Below are 23,907 nucleotides of genomic sequence, written 5' to 3' on the forward strand. Positions count from 1 at the left end.
TGAAAGGATAAAGTAGAGACTTGTATAGATTCTTCTAATTTGCTTTCTAATTGTCAGGATGTGTGTGCCATGACACCAAGATTTCCTGTGCAGAGTTGAAGAACAGAATTTTTTTGATAAAGTGAATAATTCCCACCTAAATGCATGATGCCAGGAGACAAGGATTTAATACATTATTGGAAAAATTATAAAAATGCAAACAAAAAAAGAGTCTGTGGCAGCCAGATTTAGAAAAAAAAAAAAAAGAAAAAAAGGTGGGGCAAAAAAAAGCAAGAAGTAGAACCTTGAGCTTTCTATTCTTACTTATCTTCTTTAGGCACTTACTGCCCGGAAACTTTTGGTCCAATTTTCATTTCAAATATTGTTAGACTAAAATTTAAGAAGAGAAAGAGTTAAATAAAGGCCCTTTCCCCAACAATAACAGGCTTACTTAAATGCTTCAATATTATAAGAAAAAAGTAATTTTATAAACATTTCCCTTTTTTACAGAGGTTTTGTGGGTGATCTATCATGGTTTCTTAAAATAATCCTGCTTGTTGTTGAATTTACAGAAACTAAGTTTTAAATGTTTGGGTTACTCTCTCTCTTTCTCTCTTTTTTAAAAATACTAAGAATCTGGAAAATGTATCTTATAAACTCTCTCGCTATCCAGAAAGTCCTTAGCAAAGCAATTTAGGAAAACTCTTCTGATCTTCACAAAGGCAAAAGTTTATCAAAGCCATAAAACTGTTTAGAATGCTTTCTCATTCAGAGCATGTCAGCAATGCTGAATTGAAATGTGCAATAAAATTTATATTACAGCCATATTGTTCCCCCCTCATTACTTTAAAACTTGTATGTTCAAACCCAAAATTTAAACACTCCCATTGCTTTGTTTCATAATTGGAATTAGGATGAGCCATTGTACAGAAACCATCTCCCTCTGTCCTTTTAATTTCAATGACATCCACAGGCTCAACTAGAGAAACCTCTACCCTGAATTGCTCAAAAGCAGTAACAGGCAATCATGATTTCTTTGTTTCTGTATTTCTTTCCAAAGACACTGTGGTTATCAAAATACAAATGGGTTACCTAGTACATAACACAGTTCAAAAGCAGCACAAGTGATCCAAGCACCAGAAACCACTGCCAAATCTCTACAGCTCAAGAAAACAAAAGGCCTATAGAAAGGTTTAAGGACAGATCTTACCTGGTCTAACTCAGGGAAGTTAGACTATTAAGAAGGCTACTCAGAAAAGCTATCCAGTTAAATAAATAAATAAACAAACCTAAACACAGAGAGAGAACTTTATTTATGCTGTCAGTGAAAAGTATCTCAAATGTGTATTTTAGTCACATTGAGACAGTGGTCAGGAGCACTGGTATCTAACCCTCGGATGACAAGGTACGACAAAGATACCCAAAGTAGCTCTAAACATACTAGCCTAGATACTGTAAACAAAGGCAACGTGGAGCTCAGTGCAAGCTAACCTCACCTACGCTCCTGAGTTATAACATGTGCTGCTTCCAAACTAGCTGGATCTTTGTATTCTGCAGGCTGCAAAAGAAGTTTGGGATGTTACATTTACTTGTAATGTGTTAACTCGCACAACAGGAAAAACCTATATTTCAGAGCCGTGACAATTGTTAGTCTAAGTACACACCAGGAAAGGGGAACGTTACAGCAAAGGGTAGCAAAGAGAAATTTGGCACCTGAATATACCACCACAGTTTTAACTTTGGGAACTTCTGTGCAATTCTTTATCAGGCTTTGATTCAGCAGTCCCAGTCTAAAATGCTTTGCTGATATAGGATAAACCTAAGCATATGCCTAAGTACTTCAGAGATGTGAGAAGGTTCTGTTAAGTGCTTTACAAATTATGTTCATCATATTGCAGGTGCCAGAGCAGCACTTTGGTTTTGTTTTTAATAATGAGCATTTCTCCAAAGGTCCTGTCAGAACTTCCCAGTTATCACAGTGCAATTTCACACGACAGTATCAAAACAGCCAATGCCTTCTACCCAAATCCATTCTCATTCCTCTACTCCCAATTTGAATTTATTTTTTTTTTTCCTGGAAAATAAACAACTTCTTTTCCAAGTAAAATCAAAACTTTAAGCCTTTTCCTCATGAGAGTTTTTGTATCCTTTCCTTTCCCCTCCCTGTTATTTAGATTTCATGAACTTTTGTCTTACAGTCTTGCAGACCACAAAGCAATGGCAATATAGTTTAGAAATATTTTCATATAATTTGCCAGTGTCTGTTTTTATTTTTTGTAAAAGAAAGCCCGATTGCAGCCCTAGAGTATGTGCACATTTCAAACCCTTTCCTACTTTGAGATGACTGAATGTCATAAATGTATGTATTAATCACTCTATACTGGGTATTCCCATCCAAATAGACACAATTCATTTAATATATATAAAAAAAATCAGCTGTTTAAAGCCATAGATGACTGTTACAGGCTAAATTTCAGTAAGACATAACTTTTCTTTGACTTTATGTTCCATTTGATTCATACCAATCTGAATTCTTTCTCCCCTCTCCCCATTCCATGCAAAACAGCAGGAACACTGGTGGTCAGTATCTTCCTCCCAAAAGCACAACAGCAACACAAAGACCTTTCAACCTGATGGGTACTTTTTGAGGAACACAGTGGCAGGGGTTGGAGAAGGTAACCTAGAGAATCAAATCTATTCTTACCACCATATTGTAAACCATTCATATTTCTTACATCCTCATTACTCTGCACAGAAATACTTCTCAGTGTCTGCTTTAGATAATAGGATATGGAAAGGCCACCTTACACCAAAGGCAAAAAACTCCAGAAGCCAATCAGTGTAGAAGTATCCTCTTAAGGGAGTCAAAGGGAGCTGCTCTGCAACATCCTTGTTAGGATCCAATCTGAAAGTCTCAGCTCTTGATATAGGAAAAGTGTGGTAAAGGACTATCAAAATTATGCATCTACTCTTCACAAAAACAGAGAAACTTCTCTGTGTCTTTAAGCCACCAGGAGATTTAAGTCTCATCTCCAAGTCAGCTTTGGAATGGCACTGACAAGACTAATGGTTGCCTGCTCTAATTCAGTGGCAAAACTAGTCTTTAAGGGGCTTCAGAGATATGTGAAATTCTGGTCTATTGCTGTCAATATGAATTTTGCCATTTTGCATCTGAAAAAAACAGATAATGGAATTGTCCATAACGGAAAACTTGGTGTCTCTGAACTAGGATAAAAACCTAGATTTAATTTTATTACCTGAGAGTGAAATTTGTCTCAGTTGGAAGAAAGCCAAAAAAAAACCCCCACCCATTACAGCAACACAAGCAACTTTGTTTTGTCAGTTAAACATAATGTTTAATTAGTTTTCTAAATGCATACACTGAAAACCCATTAGACAGCCATTAGGAGTAATATATCCATTTTCTTTTTACAATCACCTGATTTTGTTAGCCAAACTTCTAAAGTAATTCAGTCAAACAACATTTTTGGCACTATTATCCCAGTAAAGTCTCCAATTCCCCTTTTTGACTGTGATCACAACAATTTTCCTTTAAGCTCTAAAGCGCTGATGATGATCTTCCTTTCAGCAGATTTTCAGAGCATCTCTTCTAGGTAAAGATGTGCCTGGTATGTTTATGGTCCCATTTCAAGATCCAGAAATCTGAAACTATTCAGCTATTTTTACGAAGTAATCTTTAAAAAAACCAGTTTTGTATTCTCCTTATCGTGGGGAAAAAAATCCAAAATATCTGAAGAATAAGATGGCTTTAGATACTCCAAAAAAAACCTGAGCTCCAAAAGAAGCAAAAGCCATCTGGCTATTCACACCTTGGCTGAATTACTATTTTCTTAACAAAAACTTTCTTAATTTTATTAACTAGCAACATATCTACAAGAAAACTTGTCAAAAGGCTCATGATGACTGCGCCAAAACATTGTGGAGGTGGCCAATATATCTCACTGATGAAAGAAAAGATCCCATTGTAAAAATAAAGCCTCCGAACAGATTTTATCCTACAGCTACCTACAGCTTCTCTGATGATGTTTTTTATCGATGCACAATCACTCTAGAGATTCTGTAAAGTTTTCCGGTGTATTTTCTGTAGTTTGTGTCAGCTCCAGTATGGCCCAGTATGGGGCTATGTGACAGGCAATCAACTATGCATCCGACATGCAAAGGAGAATGTTATTGATGGTGGTATTTTACAGAAAACTAAGAGACAGTGTGAGACGATGAGCAAATCTGTAGCACAGCTGTTAACTGAACTTGAATCCTGATCTAACCAAACTAATATGCAAACCTCAAATCTGTCCTTCTCCTACAGTAATTGCTTTATTTATCCTTGCAATGCTTGAGTTGTTTGCTTTCCAAAATGTAATAGAGAGTTTAAAAAAAAAAAAAAAATCATTTGGAGAATAAACAATTCCAAAGTTTCTTTTGAATAATTTGGTGAATTTTTAAGCTCTCCTTCTGCCAAACCAAACCAAAGTAGAAAGTAAGAGCTAAGAATAGACTGTGCACCATGAACGTGCCTCAACCCTGAAAGTGCCTGCTCTTGTTCACGTAGGGAATCACCATCTGTGTTAGAGTAAGTTTTGCAACGTTACTAATACAAACACTCGCACCCAATAAGCAGTATCGGGCAATTTGTTACTTTTCAAAACCAAGAGACAATTCCAGTCAATCACCAGCTGTCACCACTTTTGGTTCTGCTGGAAAGCTGAAGGATGCCAATGTGTGAATAAAGCAAACCTCATCGCAGACAGACTCTAAGTGACCTTTATGCAAAAAGGCTCTCTAGAAAACACCGAGCTCCTATAGCATGGATTTTTTCCAGGCCATGGCATATTTGTGTTTGCTAGTTCGCCTTATGGGGGAGATGGCAGCCCAGGAGGAGCAGGAGCTATGAATTCTTCTTTACTGTTAGCATGTCTCCTTTAAATATGCAGTATGCATAAAACAGTACAGTTGCCAGACAAGGTACTGAGAGCGCTACTATTTGGTTTCCCTCAAACCAGTTACCTCAGTTCAAATCCTAAAAAGACTAGAATTAGTACTTGCCTCGTTACCAACCTCGGTGCCAAGAATGCCAGTACAGCAACAAGTGAACGAATCCTTTCTCTCCTGCCAGGGGCCAAAGTGGAAGGGAAGAAATGGAGATTAACAAAATAAATGTTTTCTCACCAGTCATTTCTGTTGTTTCAGTAAAATAAAAAATAAAAATACAAATTTTAAAAGACTATAATGACACATGAGTGGAAAACTGAACGTGGGTATGCTACTGAATGTGCATCTTGTATTCTGGTGCTGAACACTGTCATACAAACTGACTGCCTATGTTAATACTACAAGAAATCTTGTCTGCTAATCAAAGCCTAATGAATGAGTTTTTTAGCATTAAAATGTTGGCTTTTTATAATCTTGGTATTAATTTCCTTTATACTGTCTTTATGATAGTAACAAAACCCATGAATGCAGCCAAAGACCAAGACTCCAACAAACTGACTGGCAGAACTAAACAAGCCAATTCTGCATATTGCCCTGACATACACCCTGAGAAGACAGGCAGATAGGCAAATACAGCCATCTAAGGGACAGAAGGTACAGCAGAAATAACAATGAGAAGTAAAGAGAATTAAATATAACACAAATATGGATCCTATTAGTATGAGTGAAAAAAACCCAATACAGTACGTTACTTTCTGTGAAATAGAAAATGCTGCAGGTTGTGCGCTTCAGTGCAAAATTTACATTTGTGGAAGGTGAAGGACCTGGGAATAGGAATAAAGTAAGGAGAGAGACTAAGCCTAGAGGGCCACAGAGGGCCCAGGCACGTTCCCTGGAAATTAACAGGAGCACTGGAATGAACCCCACAATCAGTCCTGCATGAGTGAAGCAGCAGTCTCACGGCCCATGTGGGCAGAAGCAGGTGATGGGAGCGAGGGGAAGCGCTGGCCCCACCAGCGGGCTGTGAGGCACCTGGGGAAGAGCCAGCGCATGGGATGCTGAACCTCTTGGCAGAGGAAAATAACAAAGTAGGAAAGAACCAAAGTATCATAATTAATACTCGTCTTCCTACCAAAAAGAGCAGCAAGGTTTGAAATTTCCTCATAACTCTTAGACCCCTCTCCAAGTTAAGACATGTAAGATCTAATGAAGTACCTCTCAGTTTTCTCCACAGATTCCCTTTGCCCTGCCCTACAGTCAGGGTTATAATCTAAACAAAGTAAAATAAAAAATCACATATTGTCTGACCAGATCACTGCAGAAATGACAGGCACACAAACAAATTTATGTCTCTCTTTAGCCTGGTCCCCGACTCAAGTCAATGGTCTGTGCTCCACCGTTTGATGTGATTAGCACTGTTTTGATCTAAATATGTTAGTGCACAGGTGATCTTTTTTTTTTTTGAAGAATCACATAGGTGTTCTATTCCTAGGGAAAACATCCATTTTCTATCATGAAATACAAATATTACACAAAATCTCTAAACTTTGGGGAAAAGGATGTCAATAGTTGCACAATTGGTTTCTAAAGTCTGTCCTTGATCTGGATGCATGAATTGAGCCAGGACTTGTAAATTGTAACCAGTCAAAATAAAACATTAACAGTAACCCTAACAGCACAAAAATGTACTGTAAGAATCAATCCTGTACAGTGCTTAAATGAATATCAGAACTAATACTTTCATCAGTAGTTTCATATCACAGACAAAAAGATAGAAAAAAGTTTGAATAATCTGTATTCAAGAGCACATTTGTTGAAGTAGCATCTCTATTATTTTCATGTAGAAGCAGGTTTCCCTTCCAATTTTACAAAATATGCATGGTGTAATGCTTACAAACTTTATTTTATTCACTGAAAATTCATTATCTCTTCAAAAGTATTCTCTTTAATAACAAAAATTACTTTCCAGGCAAGACAATCCTACCAAGCCTTTCCCACAGGCTTTTCTACACTTAACTGAACAAGGTCCTTCTCTTATATCAATGAGCTTTCAGAATTGAATCAAAACTCCAGTGCCAAACAGCAACACAGCACTGTGTGCAAGTAAATACCCTGAAGCCCTACAACTGACAAGATGTAAAACTTTTGAAAAATACACATGCACGCTCCATAATAAAAATCTGCATTTCTTTTAACTGATACTGATGAAAGAGACAAAAGTCTTAATTTAAGAAGAAACATTCCTTTTATTTTCTCTATTGCTAGGCTGCTGCATGTTAATACCAGTGCCTGCAGGAGACTCACGCATTGCTTATGGTGCAAAAGCAGCAAGGCTGCAGCCTTTCTGCTTCAGAACAAATGGTCCAGTGTGCTTTTTGAAGCCCGCCAGTACAAAAGAACCAGATGTAATCCTTTCAACTAACAGCACGCTCACCAAACTGATTAATCCAGCTCACTTGGTACAATGCAATCGTGTTCCAAGTTAGAGGAAACCTTTGGGTTAGTTGTGAGCACACATTTCAAGAACTACTGCAGTTTTAAGCTTTCCAAAACCCCACAGTTAGATAAACCAATTATGTACCAACAAGAGGTGAGCGCAAGGGTGTCGCTGCACGTTAACTTTGGGTGGGAATCCTCTATGACTATGTCTTGCCCAGGTGAGAGGAATTCCTTCACAGAATGACATAGTTACCAGTGAAGAATCCTTGGCTTTCCCCTAGGATGGAGCCCACTGAAGTTTCACTGCATTCCTCCTCCTGCCAGGGAACTGCAGCATCACACATAAGATAGCTCTGTTTCTAAACTGGAACTCTATGCACACAGGCATTTTGCAAATACCTCCAAGACATTTTACTCATTTTACCCCTTTTGTCAACTCATCTTTTATTATATAAATAGGAATTAGCATCACACATATCTAAACAATGTAAAGCAGTGCTTCTTCAGCACCAGACACCCATACGACACTGCTAGTATTCCAGACTTCTTGAAATAACTATGAATACAATTACCCTAAAGTGTGATGCTAAATACATATAACTTTTCTTCCCCATAGTTTTAGTAAAAATTAAGGGGAATCAAGTATTAAGCCTCACAAGTCAAAGCTGAGAGCATAAACAAAATTAATATTTGCGATTGTAAGTATAAGCAAGGGGCATTAAAAAAAAAGTCTACTTGGCAGTCTGTCCTGCTCAATAAATTAACTCCCATAATATTCCTACAAGCTATGGACAGATCCAAGAGTTAACAATTTATGGTCACATTTAATATTTCAAACTGATTTCCAGCTGCTTAGGTCTGATACTTAAAGAACGAGGGTGTAGATACCTGTCTCGAGTGAGGAAAGCACACAGAGACAACTCCCTTTCCCACCCGTGACTTTCAGATGAAATTCATATAAAGTTATACACCTGAAAGTAAAATCAAATGACGGTCCAACTGAAAGGAAAACCATGAAGGAAAAAAAGGACCCTGTACAAGAAAGCAGCTCGGGAGTTCCAAGCACCAGTTAGTTCAGTATGTACAATATTCTGGGGCATCACAGCATGAATAGGAGCAAGTTCATCTGTCCAGCTTAAACGGAAATCACTGAAAATGATTTTCAAGCAAATGCATCTGACTCATTTTGGCTAATGAAAACATACTCCTCAAACTGAAGAATTTAGGTAAATTACATTTCTTCTAATCCTGCCAAAAACATTAAAGAAAATGGATTTGCCAAAGATAAAAGCAAAGTAGGCGTGATAGATCATCCATTAGCAATACAAGTATGGCTAATTCTTCCTGATAGTGAAATGACTTGGGATACAACCCATTCCATTTTTTTAAAATAAGTGTTTAGACGTGGTATACCCCACATATTTTATTCCCAGACATCCTAGGTTTGAGAATACCATTGAGTTCTTATGAAGATCAGGCCTTAACAATAATGTACTAGGAAGAGAAAGAGTAAGGGCAACTTGAAGTATTTTAGCATACTAATGAAAAAATGAAATAAAGTAGAGGCTTTATAATCTCTGTAAGTTACAGAGTGGTTTAAGATGGTGTGAATCAATACTATTAATTTGAAACAATAGCGAGAAGGAAAAAGATGCACATTTTACAAAGAATCACAAATATAGAATTAATATTCCACTTGACTCTGTTATACCAACTAGTGAACTACTAGGCTGGTTGGGGGTTTGCTTTTTTTCATAAATGCATTTTTGGTGTGCAAGGTTGTACTGCATTCTCTAGCAAACAACAACTTTGATTTATTCATGTAAACATCAGAAATGCATCGGCAAACAAAGCCATATGGAAGAAAGAGAGATGTAATGGGTTTTCTGTTTGCTTTAGAAACTTGACATCTGTGGATAGCACCATCTAAGTTACAATCCAATAACTTTTCATATTTTGGTCATTTTCATTTATCAGTCCAAACCCCATTTAATTTGATGATGCAAAAAGCTCTGAAAGGGGAACAACAGAGGAGGAATAACGTTTTAGAAACTTAAAATAGGAATACACTTGAATATTCTTCCCTTTCACATCATAAATTTAAAGAACATGGAAACTCACATCTGTTCTAACTTAGCCTTCGAGCTTAAAAAGCAAAGAAAAAGTATTAGGGTTATTTATATCTTGTTCGTATTTCGGGAAAGATTTTCGGAGCCGGACCCAGCCGCCGGTGCCATCGATCACCCACGCCCCGCAAACTTCCCGCGGGGCCGGGCTCGGCGGTACTTACCCCCGCAGAGGAGGAGGAGGAGAAGGAGGCGGCGGCAGCCCGCCGTCCGCCCGGCGGAGGGCATCTTCCCCGCGCCGGGACTCCTGCGACCCCGCCTCGGCCGCCGGGGCTCCGGGCAGCACCGGGCGGGTCCCCGCGGGCTCTCAGTCGGGCCGGCCCATGGCCCGGGGCGGCGGCAGCGGGCCGCGATGGGACGCACCAAGCCGGGCAGGGACGGGGCGGACCGCGCCGGGACGCCTCTCCGCGATGCCTCTCCGCCGGCTCCTTCCCTTGGTCCTCCTCGGGCCCGCCCCGCGGCCACCGGCCGGGAAAAAGCGCCCGCGTCCCCTCAGCGGCGCCGGCGCCTCTCGGGCTCTGCGGGGAGAAGCCGAAGTCACAGGCGAAGCCCCGCTCCGCCGCGCCCGCCGCTGAGCCCCCCGCGCTGCCCGGGCGGCGGCACCGCCCGGCTCGGCCAGCCCCCGGCCCCTCCTCCGCGCCCGGGCCGCGCTACCCGGGCCGCCCCCGGCCGCCCCGCACTTGCCGCCCCGCCCGACGGGCAGCCCCCGCTCCGCGCCGCCCCGCCCCACCCGCGGAGCCGCCGCGGAGGGCAGCGGCGGGGGCGCGGCAGCGGCTCCGCCCCGAGCATCCCCGCGGGCAAGGTGCGGGGGACTGGGGCGGCCCCGGGCTGCCCCGCGGGGTCCCGGGGCACCGGCTCCCGCGGGGCGGTAGCGGGGCGCGGGCAGGAGGAGGAAGATGAAGGGGGGGCGGCTGGGGGAAGGCAGACTCGCGAGCCGCGCAAACACACCAGGTGCGAGACAAAGCGGGGACAGGCGCTGCGGCACCAGGATGTATCCCAGCGGCCGCCTCCCTCCCACCCCGAGCACATTAAACGTGTTGAATAATTAATCCTTGGGAGAGGAGACAGTTTTTGCTTGATGGTCGGAGGATGCTGTAAGAGCTGAGCTCTACCTGGCAGGCAACCAAAGTAACCCGGAACGCCAGCATCCCGCTTAGCGGCGAAACGCCACTTTTAAACCGCAAGCGGGAAAAAAAAAAAAAAAAAAAAAATAAATAAAACCCGACCTAACCAAGCCGGGCCATAAATACGCTTTAACAACAGGTCGGGCGGGCCGAGGAAAGCAGCCCGGAAAAGCCGCCGCTAACGCGCGCCGCCGCCCCACCTGCCTCCGCCCGGCAGAAGCCCGCCGCTCGCCGCGGTCCCGCCGGGAAGCCCCGGGACGGGACGGGACGGGACGGGCACAGCCCCTCACCGGCCGCCGCCACCGCGCCCGCGCAGGCTCTGCGCTCCCCAGCGCCAAGCAGCGGCCCCCGCCCGCCCGGAGGGGCCACGTCGACCTCTGAGCTGAAGGAAAAACCTGCCCCTTTCCCAACACCTCTCCTCCCGGGTCATCTTCAGCCTGCTGGGGAAATATTTTCTGCCCCCTCTCCCCGTTGCCTCGGCACAGCCGCACTGCTCTAGAGATCTGGACGTCGGGATTCAGACACAGATCTCAGCAGCTGCAGCTCTGATCTTTCCCAGCCTTCACTCTTCCAAACGCCCAAGAACAAGGAGACGCACATAGTAGAATGATACTCAGTGCCATTTCACCTAGCAAGAACGGCTATAGGTTACTTAAATACAAATCAAATAAGAAATGCGCTCTCTAGCCTAGGAAGGACTCTGCTTAAAATACCTAACACCATAAGAGGAAAAATGCAAGAAATTACCCTACAGAACTGAGAAAGAATGAACCTTTTTTAACTTTTCTGTTAGATCTGCATCAAGCATTCCCATGGTCTTCATCAGGCTCGGGAAAACAATAAGTCAAGTGCAAGCACCTGAAGGGGTAATAATGAATCTGAGATCAACGCTAGTGACCACCATAAATTAACTGCATTTGAAGCTGCCTGGCAGATAGCATAAATTCAACTTTTGAATACTCACATGTGCAACTGTCTGTGAGGCTTTCACAAAGGCCTGAAAGGGGGAACTGAAAAGCATATTTGGGATGTCTCCATCAACCAAGGGAAAGGCTATAGCAAAGAAATCAACATAGAAAACATTAACATTAAATCAATGCTTTGTGGAGAAATGTCTTACGTTAAGCTGAGCTTTATCCTAAATCATATTTAAAAGCTCACACAGTATACAAATCAATATTGATGCCATCTAAAATACACCACTATCATCTGCACTGATAAATGCCAGTTTCCATCCAGGACAAAGTGACTTCTTGGAAGAATTTCAAGGACTTCCAATCTCTTCTGGCATCTCAGCAACTGAAGCCAAAGCTGTACTCTTCTGCCAACTTCAGGCTCTGCTCCAGCGCATTAAAACTGGTTTTAGATGCCATTGTGTTCATCATACAAGGAGCAGAAGTAAGGTCACCAGAATAATTTTTTTATTTGATTTCCAAGCTTTTAAGTTAAGCAGATTTGTACGTTTTCAGAGGATCATAGCTTACGCACAGCACACATGGGAAAAAGTTGCCAACTTGGATGAGAAAGGGACTAAATGCTAGTGTCTTTGGTGTTCCAGCTACTGTGATCATCGCTCTAATGTTAATGTAGTCACCATCCTTCTGGGAGCTGTTCTCCTTTATGGTCTCCAGTACACTGCAAACCTTCAACAAGGAAAAGTGATGGTATATTGAGGAAATGTAGTTCATCCAGGAAACATAGCCTACCATACGGAAGACAAAAATAACTTCACTGCAGCATCTCATGAAACCCTGCAAAAGCCTATCAAAATGGAGGCATTTTGAATTTTCACTCAGAATTCAAACTTTAGGGGCAAAAACCGGAACCCTGCCTGCCCAGCCTTGTTTCCACACTCCTAAAGAGGCCCAACACAGACGGTGAAGCATCTGCCCTTGAGTTTACTAGAGGAATACAAGCCTAAAACAACCATCTTCTTCCAACAGCTAACTTCTGCTCCGATATGCATAAAATACACATTCATGTCATTCACTTGGTTTCTTTGTCTGAAGGCCTTTTGAAAACTGAATTAAAATCAGTGCTAGTAAATGGGGAATAAAAACCTAGGTGTCCTCAACTCTCCAGACAAGATCAAGCTTTATAGTGATATATTCCATTACTCTCCTAGCAAAAATTCTTTGGAAATAAATTGACACTTTCCTGCAGGCTGGTGCAATTGTGAAACTGTGGCTCATGCTCCCCGCCCCCCCCCCCCCCCCCCCCCGCTTTGAGTCATTCATTTGGCACAGAAGACTGAGCTATTAAATTATTGTATTTTTTCTTTTATAAAGGCACCCTGAGATGTCTTGATATGATAATGCTTCCTGAAACTGATGCTAATTGATAACTGTTTCTTGGTTTCATCAGAAGTCTTAGGTCATGCTTGTTTAGCATTAGGACAGGATACTTGAAGCCTGTTCCACCTTTCCATGTTTTCCAAACATTCACACATGAAAACCAAAATATTTTCATAGACAAATCTCCAAGAACGCTGTGTCTGAAATCCAATTCTTGATCAGCTCAGGATTTAAACACTTTTTTTCCCCATGCTATGAGGCTGGTTGTTGTGGAGTCTCAGAGTCTGAAGTGCTATTGTTGATCATGTTAGAAAAAAAAATTTTTTTCAATGATAAAAATTACTTACTAACACTTAACAACTACTTTGTGATCAAACCATCAAGTCTTTCATACAGTTACAACTGCGATGGCACTGAACAGGTGTTCTTCCTGAGGTAAATCTAATGGTAAAAGGACAGATCAAATTTTGATCCTAACACTGACAAAGAATTTATCTGCATGGCATAGTTAATTCAAGTTGTTATATACACGTTTTTCCACAATCCCTGGGCTTTATTTTCTTATCCTTCTGTCTACTCCTTTCTTCCCCACTTGTTATATACAGCTAACATTTAAACTGCACAATATCCACACCATCTATTTAATTTTTGTCCATTTGAGATCACGCAAGAGCTAAGAGCAGCGTGGTTTCCCAGACTACACATCCAAAAGTGCTATGAAATGGTCAGAAACACCATGAGAAAGCAGCAGACCTATGCTAAGGGATGTCTCCATCACATCACCCAGAGAGGGAATCAAGAGGGTATTTCTTTCAAGTCAGGAGGAAATAAACCATTCTTATGGAGAAAGAATGCCACCAACTGTCCTGATCACAAGAAGTTTAAGCAAGGGTTCAGCATTATCCAATACACAGATTTCATGGCAAAATCGGGATTTTTGCAAAAACAGTGACAAGGGACTAGAATAAGCGAAGGTGCTGTGTGAGGGAAAGCAGAACAGCAGATCATGAGTCTGGGCTAGACCAGGAAGAACTAAAATCCTTTGGTGACGTGACAAAGCTATCCCTCCCATGAGCTGGCCACCACAGGGACTGCCCTCATCAGACCCCACTGCTCCTTCTTGGCAATAAGATTGTAAGTTCCTCCAACAAAGGGTAGTTTGTGTCACTGTAAATACAATATAGAGCTTTTGAAAATACATTAATTCACAACAATGCCTTATTTCTGGCCATTGGATTGTTTCACCAAAAGCATGAACTTAACTATCAAAACCATCATGAAATCATAAACCATAGCCATCTGTTTTCTTGGGAAAAACAGACCTCAGTGTCTGATGCCATCAGAAGTCAATAGTTAAATAGTTCTCAAACCATTGATTTATCTGAAATTTTCACCTGCTTGACTTTATTGCTGCAGGTTTATGTGAAGCACAGGATGACTATGCTAGAATGTTTCCATGCAAAGAGAAAAGTCCTCCCAATACTTGCAAGCAACAGGTGTTTTCTTGTTTCATTTCTACTACAAATCTCATGTAGTCTTGCACTTACCTGGTCAATTTAGCCCTGAAAATTTACAGAAAACTATAGCTCAGTTTCCATATCATTGTTCTAAGAATAGTCCTGGGATTGCCACAAATGCTACCTATTAAATCAATTAAAAGGCATATAGAGTGTGTTTTCTCTGTGATGCACACTGACACTCAACTGCTGCGCTTTCAGTAGCGTTTCAAAACTCAGAGTCAAATCCAGATCTGCATTTTGTATACTGTTGTGGACCAGCAGGATTACAGGAGTGTGATTAAAACAGGATGTAAACTTCTCACTGCAATGATGCGCACTCCCCGTGCAAGAGAGCCCACAACATCGCCAGGCTGATGTGCACGTTGCAGGGCACCCAACAGAGCTGCGCCGGCGGCTGTCATTCCATTGCCGCAGGAATATCCCCCAGCTAGTATCAGGGACAGCAACAGGGCTGATGACTCATGATTATCTCATTTGCACAGATGATCCTTTTTGCCTGGAACTGTACTATAACATAATCCCAACAGTTGTAACCCACAAGCACCTTGGCATTGAGGCTCAACATTTATTCCATTACTCAAGAGGCATTAATTTCCCTGAGGTATTAACAGACATTAGTCTGACAAATCTCTCCATATTAGCATAAGCAGTAAAGTTCTTCCGAACTTTGAAGACCGGATTTTTCTAGCTTTTAAACAAACATTTCGAATCTGCCTGGAAACGTTATGAACACGCACAAGCACACTCATACATCTCCCATCAGAATTTGAATGGTAGGGGGTAGATATTTTTCCAGAAGTTACAGTACAACTAGTTAGAGAAATATATTGAAACTGGCAGCTGATAAATTAAAAACAGCTAACAAAATATAAAACATCCTTTGTTGACTCTTCTCCAGGTCTGTTTCTAGTAGATAATGTGCTACTATGATCATAACGATAAAAAGGTTATTTTCATCCTTGTTTCTTAAGATTTGGTGTCAAATATAACAGCCCACCTGAGAGATGTGAAAGCTCAATTCCCTCCTTATTCATAAAGTACTTACAGCTCGGGCTGTGGCGAAGGCAAGCTTCCTGCTCACTGCCTGGCTAAAGTACCCCCACAGCGACCTGCAGGAGGTGAATGCGTTAGAGAGTGATTCCGTTCAATCAGATCTACCCACCGTGTTTTACAACTCACCAAAGCCATTTCTGAAGTATGTAGATGACCCTAAAAATGCTCCCTTACCAACTCCACTAAAAATAGTAACAACCAGATAAAGCTGGGGTACTCTCTAAATTCTCAGCACATGTTTGTGAATCTCAGCTTTCATTTTATTTCTTCCTTAAATAGTACTTCTTGGCTGCAGAGAACTTGAAAACATGACCACAGCATACCCTAGAGGTTTCATACCTGAAGACCAAATCTAAGGAGTTTCAAATACGATAATTTAAAAAATAAATAATAATGTAGAGAAGCTAACTCAAAATATATACAAATGCTTGGGGTTCAATATGAAACATAAATAAATTGGACTGACAAAACTGTATCTTCTTTCAGCAGTATAAAATCTCAGTCACTTTAAGCTCAACAGCTAAGCTCTGAAATCTTTTCAGCTTTTCCTTTGCCACATTGTTACTGGGAAGAGGTCTCACTCTTGCACAGACATCTCTGTATGAGGGGAGCTAAGCGAGACTTTCCAGTCATGCTATACTTCCTGCAACCCACAATGAGGTTCAGTACATGCCATAGAGCCACTGGCAACATCACCCAGAATCACAGATGGGGTTCTGCCAGAGTCAGCAGTCTTCAGTTCTAATGGGATACCGTGGTGGGAACCAGGTGGTTGGAAAAGCATAATAGCTGCTGAGTCACCACCTTACAGAGTTCCCATACAGATCAAACGAAATCCATGACAGAGTTTCTACAGAGCCCAGGGCCAAGGGTGCTAGGCATGAACTCTCAAATCACTCTGTCATCCACAAAAGAAGCCACTGGCAGTAGAAGTGCTAGACTCTGCTACTCATGTATGATCTAGTACCAGAATTAAAAATAAATAATAAAAAAAAGCGCATCTTCTACATCTTCTTTATAACTTTATGGTAAAATAGGTAGGGTCCTCGGTTGTTGTAAACTTTGAGGTTCAGAACAGAGGTACGTTAACTTATGCTACTGGGGGATTTGCCCCAATACCATAAGGAGAAATAGTGATCTGGTAGTTTTCAATCTCCTAAATCATCAGGTCAAATTCCGCCAGGGAAGAGCTGACAAAATCATGACCATTATTCAGTTATGAACACAAGCATGAAGGCACACTAAAGTTAATGAAGAGAAGATCACATTCAATGGAATAACAATTAATTTTGTCACTATAGGAATTAGTATAAAAATATCAGATTCAGGACTTACAAGGGACTTCACCTCTAAGTTAACCTGTATTGGGTTAAATGATCTACATAATCTGATTTACTTTCAGCACCATATGTTACTGAATTGTAATCATTAGAAACCACAAAATATGATCCTAGGCTAATTCAAGAGATCTGGATTCATACTAAAATGTATCTTTAAATATATGGTATCATGGTCATAAAAGAAAGCACTCAGATAGTCAGGTCACACATCTACATTCACACCATGGTTTATAGAGGCACGTTTGCCCCTGCATTCTATCAATCTAACAGGATGTGTTTTTCTATTACACATGCACATAGCCTCCACATTTAAAGAACATTACATTAAAAATGAAATCAAGAGCTTGCCTATGAAGAAATGTGAGAAGGGAGATCACCCCATACATTTTTTATTTGCTCATTAATATGCCTTCTACATCTCATTCAGGAACAGCTAGAAGTCAGTGTCAGAACTAGTGCCGGAACCTGTAAATTCCTGAGGTCCAACTCAATGATCTAACCTCAAAATAACATACCTGACACTAACAGAGGACTCTGCTTTGTTCTCCCTGTCCATTGAGTAAGGCCTGAGTCCTGTAAATACAAGAATATACAATTACATATACTCTAACAGACACTCTGCACGCATTGGGGGGGGGGGTGTGTGTGAACTCAGATTGACAGTTAAATTCTGTTCCTATTTTGAGTGATTAATACTATAACACTGTTCTTGAATGTAAGGTTTTTTAGTATGCCATTTCCTAAAATCTTTTTTATAATCAAAATTTCAGGATTGCATCATATTCAGCCACAGAGTGCTGCATGCGTTACCACAAGAGTTTAAATGGCTGAAAACAACCATTTCAATGGAAAACAACAGTCTGTTGGACCAGTTACTGTAGGTAGACATGATATATTATAAATATACAAGATTCCAAGCATATTAGTATAACCTGTCTTTCCTTAAAAACAAAACAAGATCCAAACCAACAACCACCACCATAAAACAAACAAAAAAGTGCCATGATTCATGTCTGCCCCTTACCTTTGGAATCTGATCATAATTTGAGCTTAAAAAGGACTAGAAATTTCTCAGAATCATGATGACCAATAAAAGGAGAAATGGATGCTAAGTCATGGCCAGCCCCGTAGAGATTCTCCCCAAGACAAGAGGTCCCTGACCCTCTAATATCCTTCATACCCCTGAGACTCTGTAGAGCAGAGAACACATTACAGACAAATGGACCACTCGGGGATTTTAGCAGAAGGTCTTCAGAAAGTGCTAGGTGTGCAAGTTCCTTTAGTTAGAAGCTTAACACACAGGCAGATGTGGGTTGATTTTCAAGGACATGGGAAAAACCCAGTCCTCTCTTCTCTTAGATCCCTGTTCAAAATGCCAGGTCATGACAGGTTTTCAAAGTATACATTTAAAGAGCATTTCCTACCATTTCTTTTAGAAGATACACTTACCTATATAAAGTGCAAAATACTGTAGAAGTTGTATTTTGGGGAGAGGAGACAAGGTCTCTGTCACAGCTACCCATTATCTTGCACAACAAGGCTCTGACTGCAGTTTCTCTAGTACAAACAGCAACAACAGCGTGAGATAACTTTAAACTAGACTCTGCCTGTAATACACATATTATAAAATAAGTATTTTTAGTCTCGGTGTTGCAAATCAAATCACCCCGAGGACAGTTTCACATTTATTCTTCCTGTTTTCAGATAGAAGAAAATATTTCTGTTTTAGTGAAATTACGCCTACCTTTACACACATGCATTAAAAGAATATAAGGCCTTAGAAGTTCATTCTACTATTCCTTTGAGTCTTGACTTCCATGAACTTGAGGAGTAGGAATCAGAGCGCAGGGGAGAAAGACAAGAGGAACTTTAAATGCCTAAAGCAGATAACCAAAAGTAGGTTACCATCCTATTTTTAATTTATGCATATTACATGACGAGATGACAGTCATATATATGTCTCCTATTATCAATGGCTAGGCAGTCTCTCTTTATGTTAGCACAATCAGTTCAGCTATTTACAGCCTATTTCTATTTGTCTGGGCTGTGGAGCATCCTGTATTTTAGCTCAGGGAAATCTGTCTTGCTTGGAATTTCTCTGAAGCAGCATATATGAAGGAAAGTTTCTTGTTTCTAACTTGCAACTACATGGTAACTCAAAGCAATTCAATACAGCTGTTTAGTTTTGTTAGCAGGTACAGCAACATTTAACCAAAACTAAGAGCTCAGTGAATACAAGCAAGGCCACACAGGTGGTGTTTGATGAGGGGCAACATTTACAGAGCAGGTACACTGCTCATTATTTGGAAGAGAAAATTTTGGAATGTTGACTATTGTCCCTTAGACTCTGACAAACCAAATTAATGAGATACAACCCAAAACTATCTTTTTCTCCATTACACTTACTACACTGGAACATTACTCAGTTAACACCTGGGAGAAACTGGTTTGACTGATCCAGGTAAGCAGAAATCAGGTAAATCAATGCTCTATCAACTTGCAATCAACATTTTTACAGCTCCAATATTTCTAAGTTAAACCAGACCTTTTCAGCCCTCTTATAATATATCTCCTATAAACTAGGCACAGCTGGTCTCTCCACCAATAAATCAGCTGTTGAAGGAGTAACAAAATATATACAACTAAGGCACAGACAGGACAAAAGATTGTGATTGAAAGAGAAACTGTGCAGTGAACCTAAGAAGTCAATTTAGAGTGTCATGACATGTCTCATCAACATGTACCGAGGAAGTGCTCCCATGGGGAGGGTGGTTTTGTCTTCTTTTTTTTATGTTGGTTCCTCAGCAAATGCTTTGCATAAGGCATCTCTAAGTGAAAGGGATGTCTGGTTTGTAAAATGCTGCGATCCCTTAAACTACTGATGATGGAGACTGTAAGACATAAAAACGTAGAGCAGAGAGTTGTAGGGATGTTGACATAAAAGATGTTGACTTCAGCAGGCAGAGATTGCAGTCCCCTGTCACACTGGCAAGCTGGTTCTCCTGAAGGTGCCCCAAGATGCAGTGGGGCCACAGAAGCAGCCTGAACTGATAAGGACACCCTGTATAATACAGTTTGACTCCCTATACAATAGTAACTATTTATATATTATTTTGGAGGGAATTTTAATTGCACTCTGCTGACCACGATCCCAGCTCTATTGAAAAAATATTGTAGAAGAGTTGTACTTGCTTTTTTCGAGGGGTGCTCTATATTTAACAGTTGCTTAATGTCAAACCAAATTAAACAAAAAAAATATGTATTGATGACACACAAAAAAATTACCTGCTCTGCTCTGTCAGAACTAATTTCCAAGTCACTGGGGACTTGAAGTTTAAATAGACAGGAAATGATGAGAGAATCTAGCCCAAACCAACTGGAACCATGCTATCAGAGCATGAAGTCCATAATATTCAAGTGCTGCTAAGTTTCTGTTTAATAACTTCTTTCAAGCTATTAAATAAAAACCCAAATCACAACCCAGAAAACATCTTAAAGGACCTACTGCCTTCAACATCTTCCATCTTGGATTTCAAGGCTGTAACATCACCTAAGTGTCCCACTGATTCTGAATTTGCTGGTGTGAGGTTAGGAGTCTTGCTCTAGAATATGAATCAAACTATTTGCTGGATGTTTTCAACATTATTTTGCTGTGTGTGTTCACTGTGAATACAATCCAGTCTTTCTAAATACATCCTGAAATGCCATTGTACCTGGGTCAGCAACATGTCTATCCCTTTAAACTTTCTGTGATTACCCATGAGATAGAATGCCTGAGAATAGTTTTTCCTCCAGGAAATGCTTGAAATAAGATGGAAAAGAAGTTTCTATTGATTATTGCCATAAGAAACCTGCAGTGATTTCATAAAGATGATTCAGAGCTTAGCTTAGACAGGCTGACCTAACGTCGCTACAAAATACTACATGAATAGGAATTCAAAATATCTCCACTGTGTGATCACACTAAAAATTTGTCCCCTAAACTTTTCTTGTTTGTACTTCCAGCTTCCTCCATGAACTCTGAGGTACTCTTTCTGCTCATCTACATTCTATTGTACTTCTCTGTATAACTCCTCTCTCCGCTATATGAGTCTTCTGCTAACAACTGTTCAGGTGCTTCCCTAAAGACTGTCTACTACAGACAAAGGCTAACATGAGGTACCGTGAAGGGACCTGAACTAAGGACATGGATCGTTGCATAATGAAGCAGTGAATGCCATCCAGCAGGACACCCTCAGGCAGGACAAGCTCAGTCCTTGTCAATGTCCTGTCCAACAGCCACCTTCCTAGCACCAATATTGAGTAAAACATCAGGGATTGACTTAAGACTTCTTACCTGTAGAGGGCCCATGAAGATCAGCTTCCTGATGAAGTTAGGGTCCCTGGTCCAAGTTATCTCCTAAACTTTGGTACTGGGTGGCTGCTGACCAGCTGCAAGTCACAGAGCAGTGGTAAAATGGCCCAGAGCCCACTGACAGAACTCACAAGAGTGTCCTTGTTGCTCCAAGCTGCTCAGCAAGCCTGGGAAAGTGGTTTTGCTGCCACCCCTGACCCAGTACAAATTGGCAAGCAGCTCACATATGGCTCACATCAGCCTGCAATCTACATAGTCAGCATCTAAAGCTAGACCCAGCTGTTAAAGCCTGCAGCATTTGGGACAGGAGTGATGATCGAGTTTAAAGGCAAAGGAAACAGAGTCAGGAAATTTCTTTCCCAAACAGGATGTTTCACCTGTTCACATGTTTATCCCCCAGCACAGCGCAGAGACCTTGACTCCACAGCTAGGAGCAGGGCGGCTTCACCGGCTGCACTGGGCTCTAGTGAATAAACCCAGTGAGTTTGTTGCCAGCCAGTTGAGACTCAGAGCCTGGCTGAAGCAGCTGCACTGCATCTCCACTGTGTGAGTGGACATGCTCTGAAATACTGGATCTAGCATTAACAGTTTTCCCTTTTGCACATTATCGGCTTCACTGCTTTTGCATAAGGGTGATCTAAAGTTTAGCAAACACTTGTAGCTAGAAATATTACACGCGCAAAATAATTACGGTAATACTCTTCGTTTGCAGAAAGCAGATCATTGATTAGCTACCCAAAATAGCTAAATGGCTCGAGAAACTACAGCTAACAACAGGCATTTAAACCACCAGGTGGAAAAGAGTTCCTATGCCTTAGCAGGGGTGGAGTATTTCTCATTTGTATAGTCGCTGTGGCAAAGATATTACTACTACCTCCTATCTAGATGACATAAAAAGAGCTAGCTACAAGTATTAGAACATGCTTTGCTTTTGTTACTACTATGCAAAAAAGCTTATAATTTATCTCTCTACAACACAAATTACAACACTGTTCATGGAAATAATTCATGTGTCCATTGCCTTTAGTGTTGCATGAACATTAACCACATGCTCTGTGTTCTCAGAATTGTATTTCCCATCTCCAAAGGGATTCAGTGAAAAACACATTTACCACTAGAGACCACAGAGGTGGACTGTGATATAAAGTGAGTTGCCCAGAGTCAGTAGCATAGCTGGGAACAGAGGTCAGAGCCAATATCTACAGACCTGTTCAGTGGACCACAGTATTTGGCAGGGAGGAGGAGACAAAGGAAAGTTTCAGCTGACGGCTGGAAGCTGACGGGGAGCCCCAGGTAAGCTTTGCTGTGTACATTCCTCATTCCCTGTGATTTACAGTCCTCACAAAGCAACCACTACTTAACATGATTGAAAATCAGTTACCAGGCTGCTTCATCTTGAGTCAGTTTGATGTTTTCTCCTTAAGCCTCCATCCCTTGAAAATTATAAAGATGTAATTCATTCTGATCCTGCAGGGGTTAGTCAGATTGCTAGGCCTGTGGATGAACTGACAATAGGCTTTGGAGGACTTCAATCACATTACTGTGTTAATGTTCTGGGTCACTAGTCTAATAAAATGCATGTCTCAAGACAGAAACAAGTAAGCATGAACATTTTCTCAATCAAGAGAAACAGCCAACGTGGTCAGTGACAGACACTGAAACATACAATAAAAAGGTATTCAATGCTAGAACAGCATAAGCCAATGAGATGAAGAAAAATAAAATTGAATCCTGGTCCATACACCATGAGAAATTTCTTTGCTTATTGGATTTACTTAGACTCTGCTTTATGCAAGGCTCGCACTTTAAAGCTAGCATCCAAAAGTGCTACAACCCTACATGTAGTACAGCTCAGTCCATTCCCCCTGGAAGACTTAGTTTAACAGCTTACTTTCCAAGTATGCATTTAGGTTGCTAACGCTAATGGCAACTTAACTGCTCTGTGCAAGATGGGTTGTTACTCTTTCAGTATTTCCAGGCAGTCTGCAAATGCATTTCTAGGATACATATAACATATTTGCCACTCCATAGATACTACCACAAGATATAATGACATACATGTGTGGAGAATTAGGATCTTATGAGCCAAGTCAATGTCATCACTTGTTTACTGTGATAGGTCCTGCTCCCTGCAGCAAAGCCTGCCTCAGATTTATGAGCAAATTCACATGCGCATAACTACCCACGATAACACAGTTTGTCTGTTCAGAGCAGACAGATAGTTTGTTTGTGTATATATATAACTGTCTTTGAGTTGAGGTACTAAGAAAACTGTAAATAAGCTTATATTTACTATTTAGTAAATATAAGAGTATCCACAGATGATGATGCAATCAGCATTATTACAGAACATAGAAGAAGTGTTATAATATTATTATCATTACAGAATGTTAACTTGTGGCAAATGGCAGTAGATTTCAAAAAAGTATGTTTGGACCCTCACAAATATTTCACAGAGCCTCCAAATAATTTTCATCAGACTAACGCTGATCAGTAGCAGCTTCAATATCTTTTTTCCTGGCAGATGTTAGAATTCTTTTCCCTCTGCATCATTTTACTTGTTCACTCCCTCAGAAATGATAAAAAAATTTGCATTTTGGTAATAAAATATTTAGTTCAAATGAAAAATCACCTCATAATAAAGCAAGTGTTAGCCAGATCAAAAAAAATCAATTAATCAGTGAGGATTTTTATTAGTCAATCACATAACTAATTAAAACCATTGATT

At 40.8% G+C, this 23,907-nt stretch overlaps 1 protein-coding gene across 1 annotated transcript in view; it reads right to left on the minus strand.

Annotated features, from left to right (window-relative positions):
- Positions 1–11,004, minus strand: part of RET (ret proto-oncogene) — an 87,368-nt gene extending 76,364 nt beyond the window's left edge. The window contains exons 1-2 of the mRNA XM_074830514.1: positions 10,909–11,004; positions 9,659–10,012 (exon numbers count right to left, since the gene is read on the minus strand). Of these exons, the coding sequence (XP_074686615.1) occupies positions 9,659–9,722 (64 nt within the window). The 5' untranslated portion in view covers positions 9,723–10,012; positions 10,909–11,004. The remainder of the gene's footprint in view (positions 1–9,658; positions 10,013–10,908) is intronic.
- Between the last annotated feature and the right edge of the window lie 12,903 nt (positions 11,005–23,907).

The sequence above is a fragment of the Strix aluco genome, chromosome 7, assembly GCF_031877795.1.
Source record: "Strix aluco isolate bStrAlu1 chromosome 7, bStrAlu1.hap1, whole genome shotgun sequence".
NCBI lineage: Eukaryota > Metazoa > Chordata > Aves > Strigiformes > Strigidae > Strix > Strix aluco.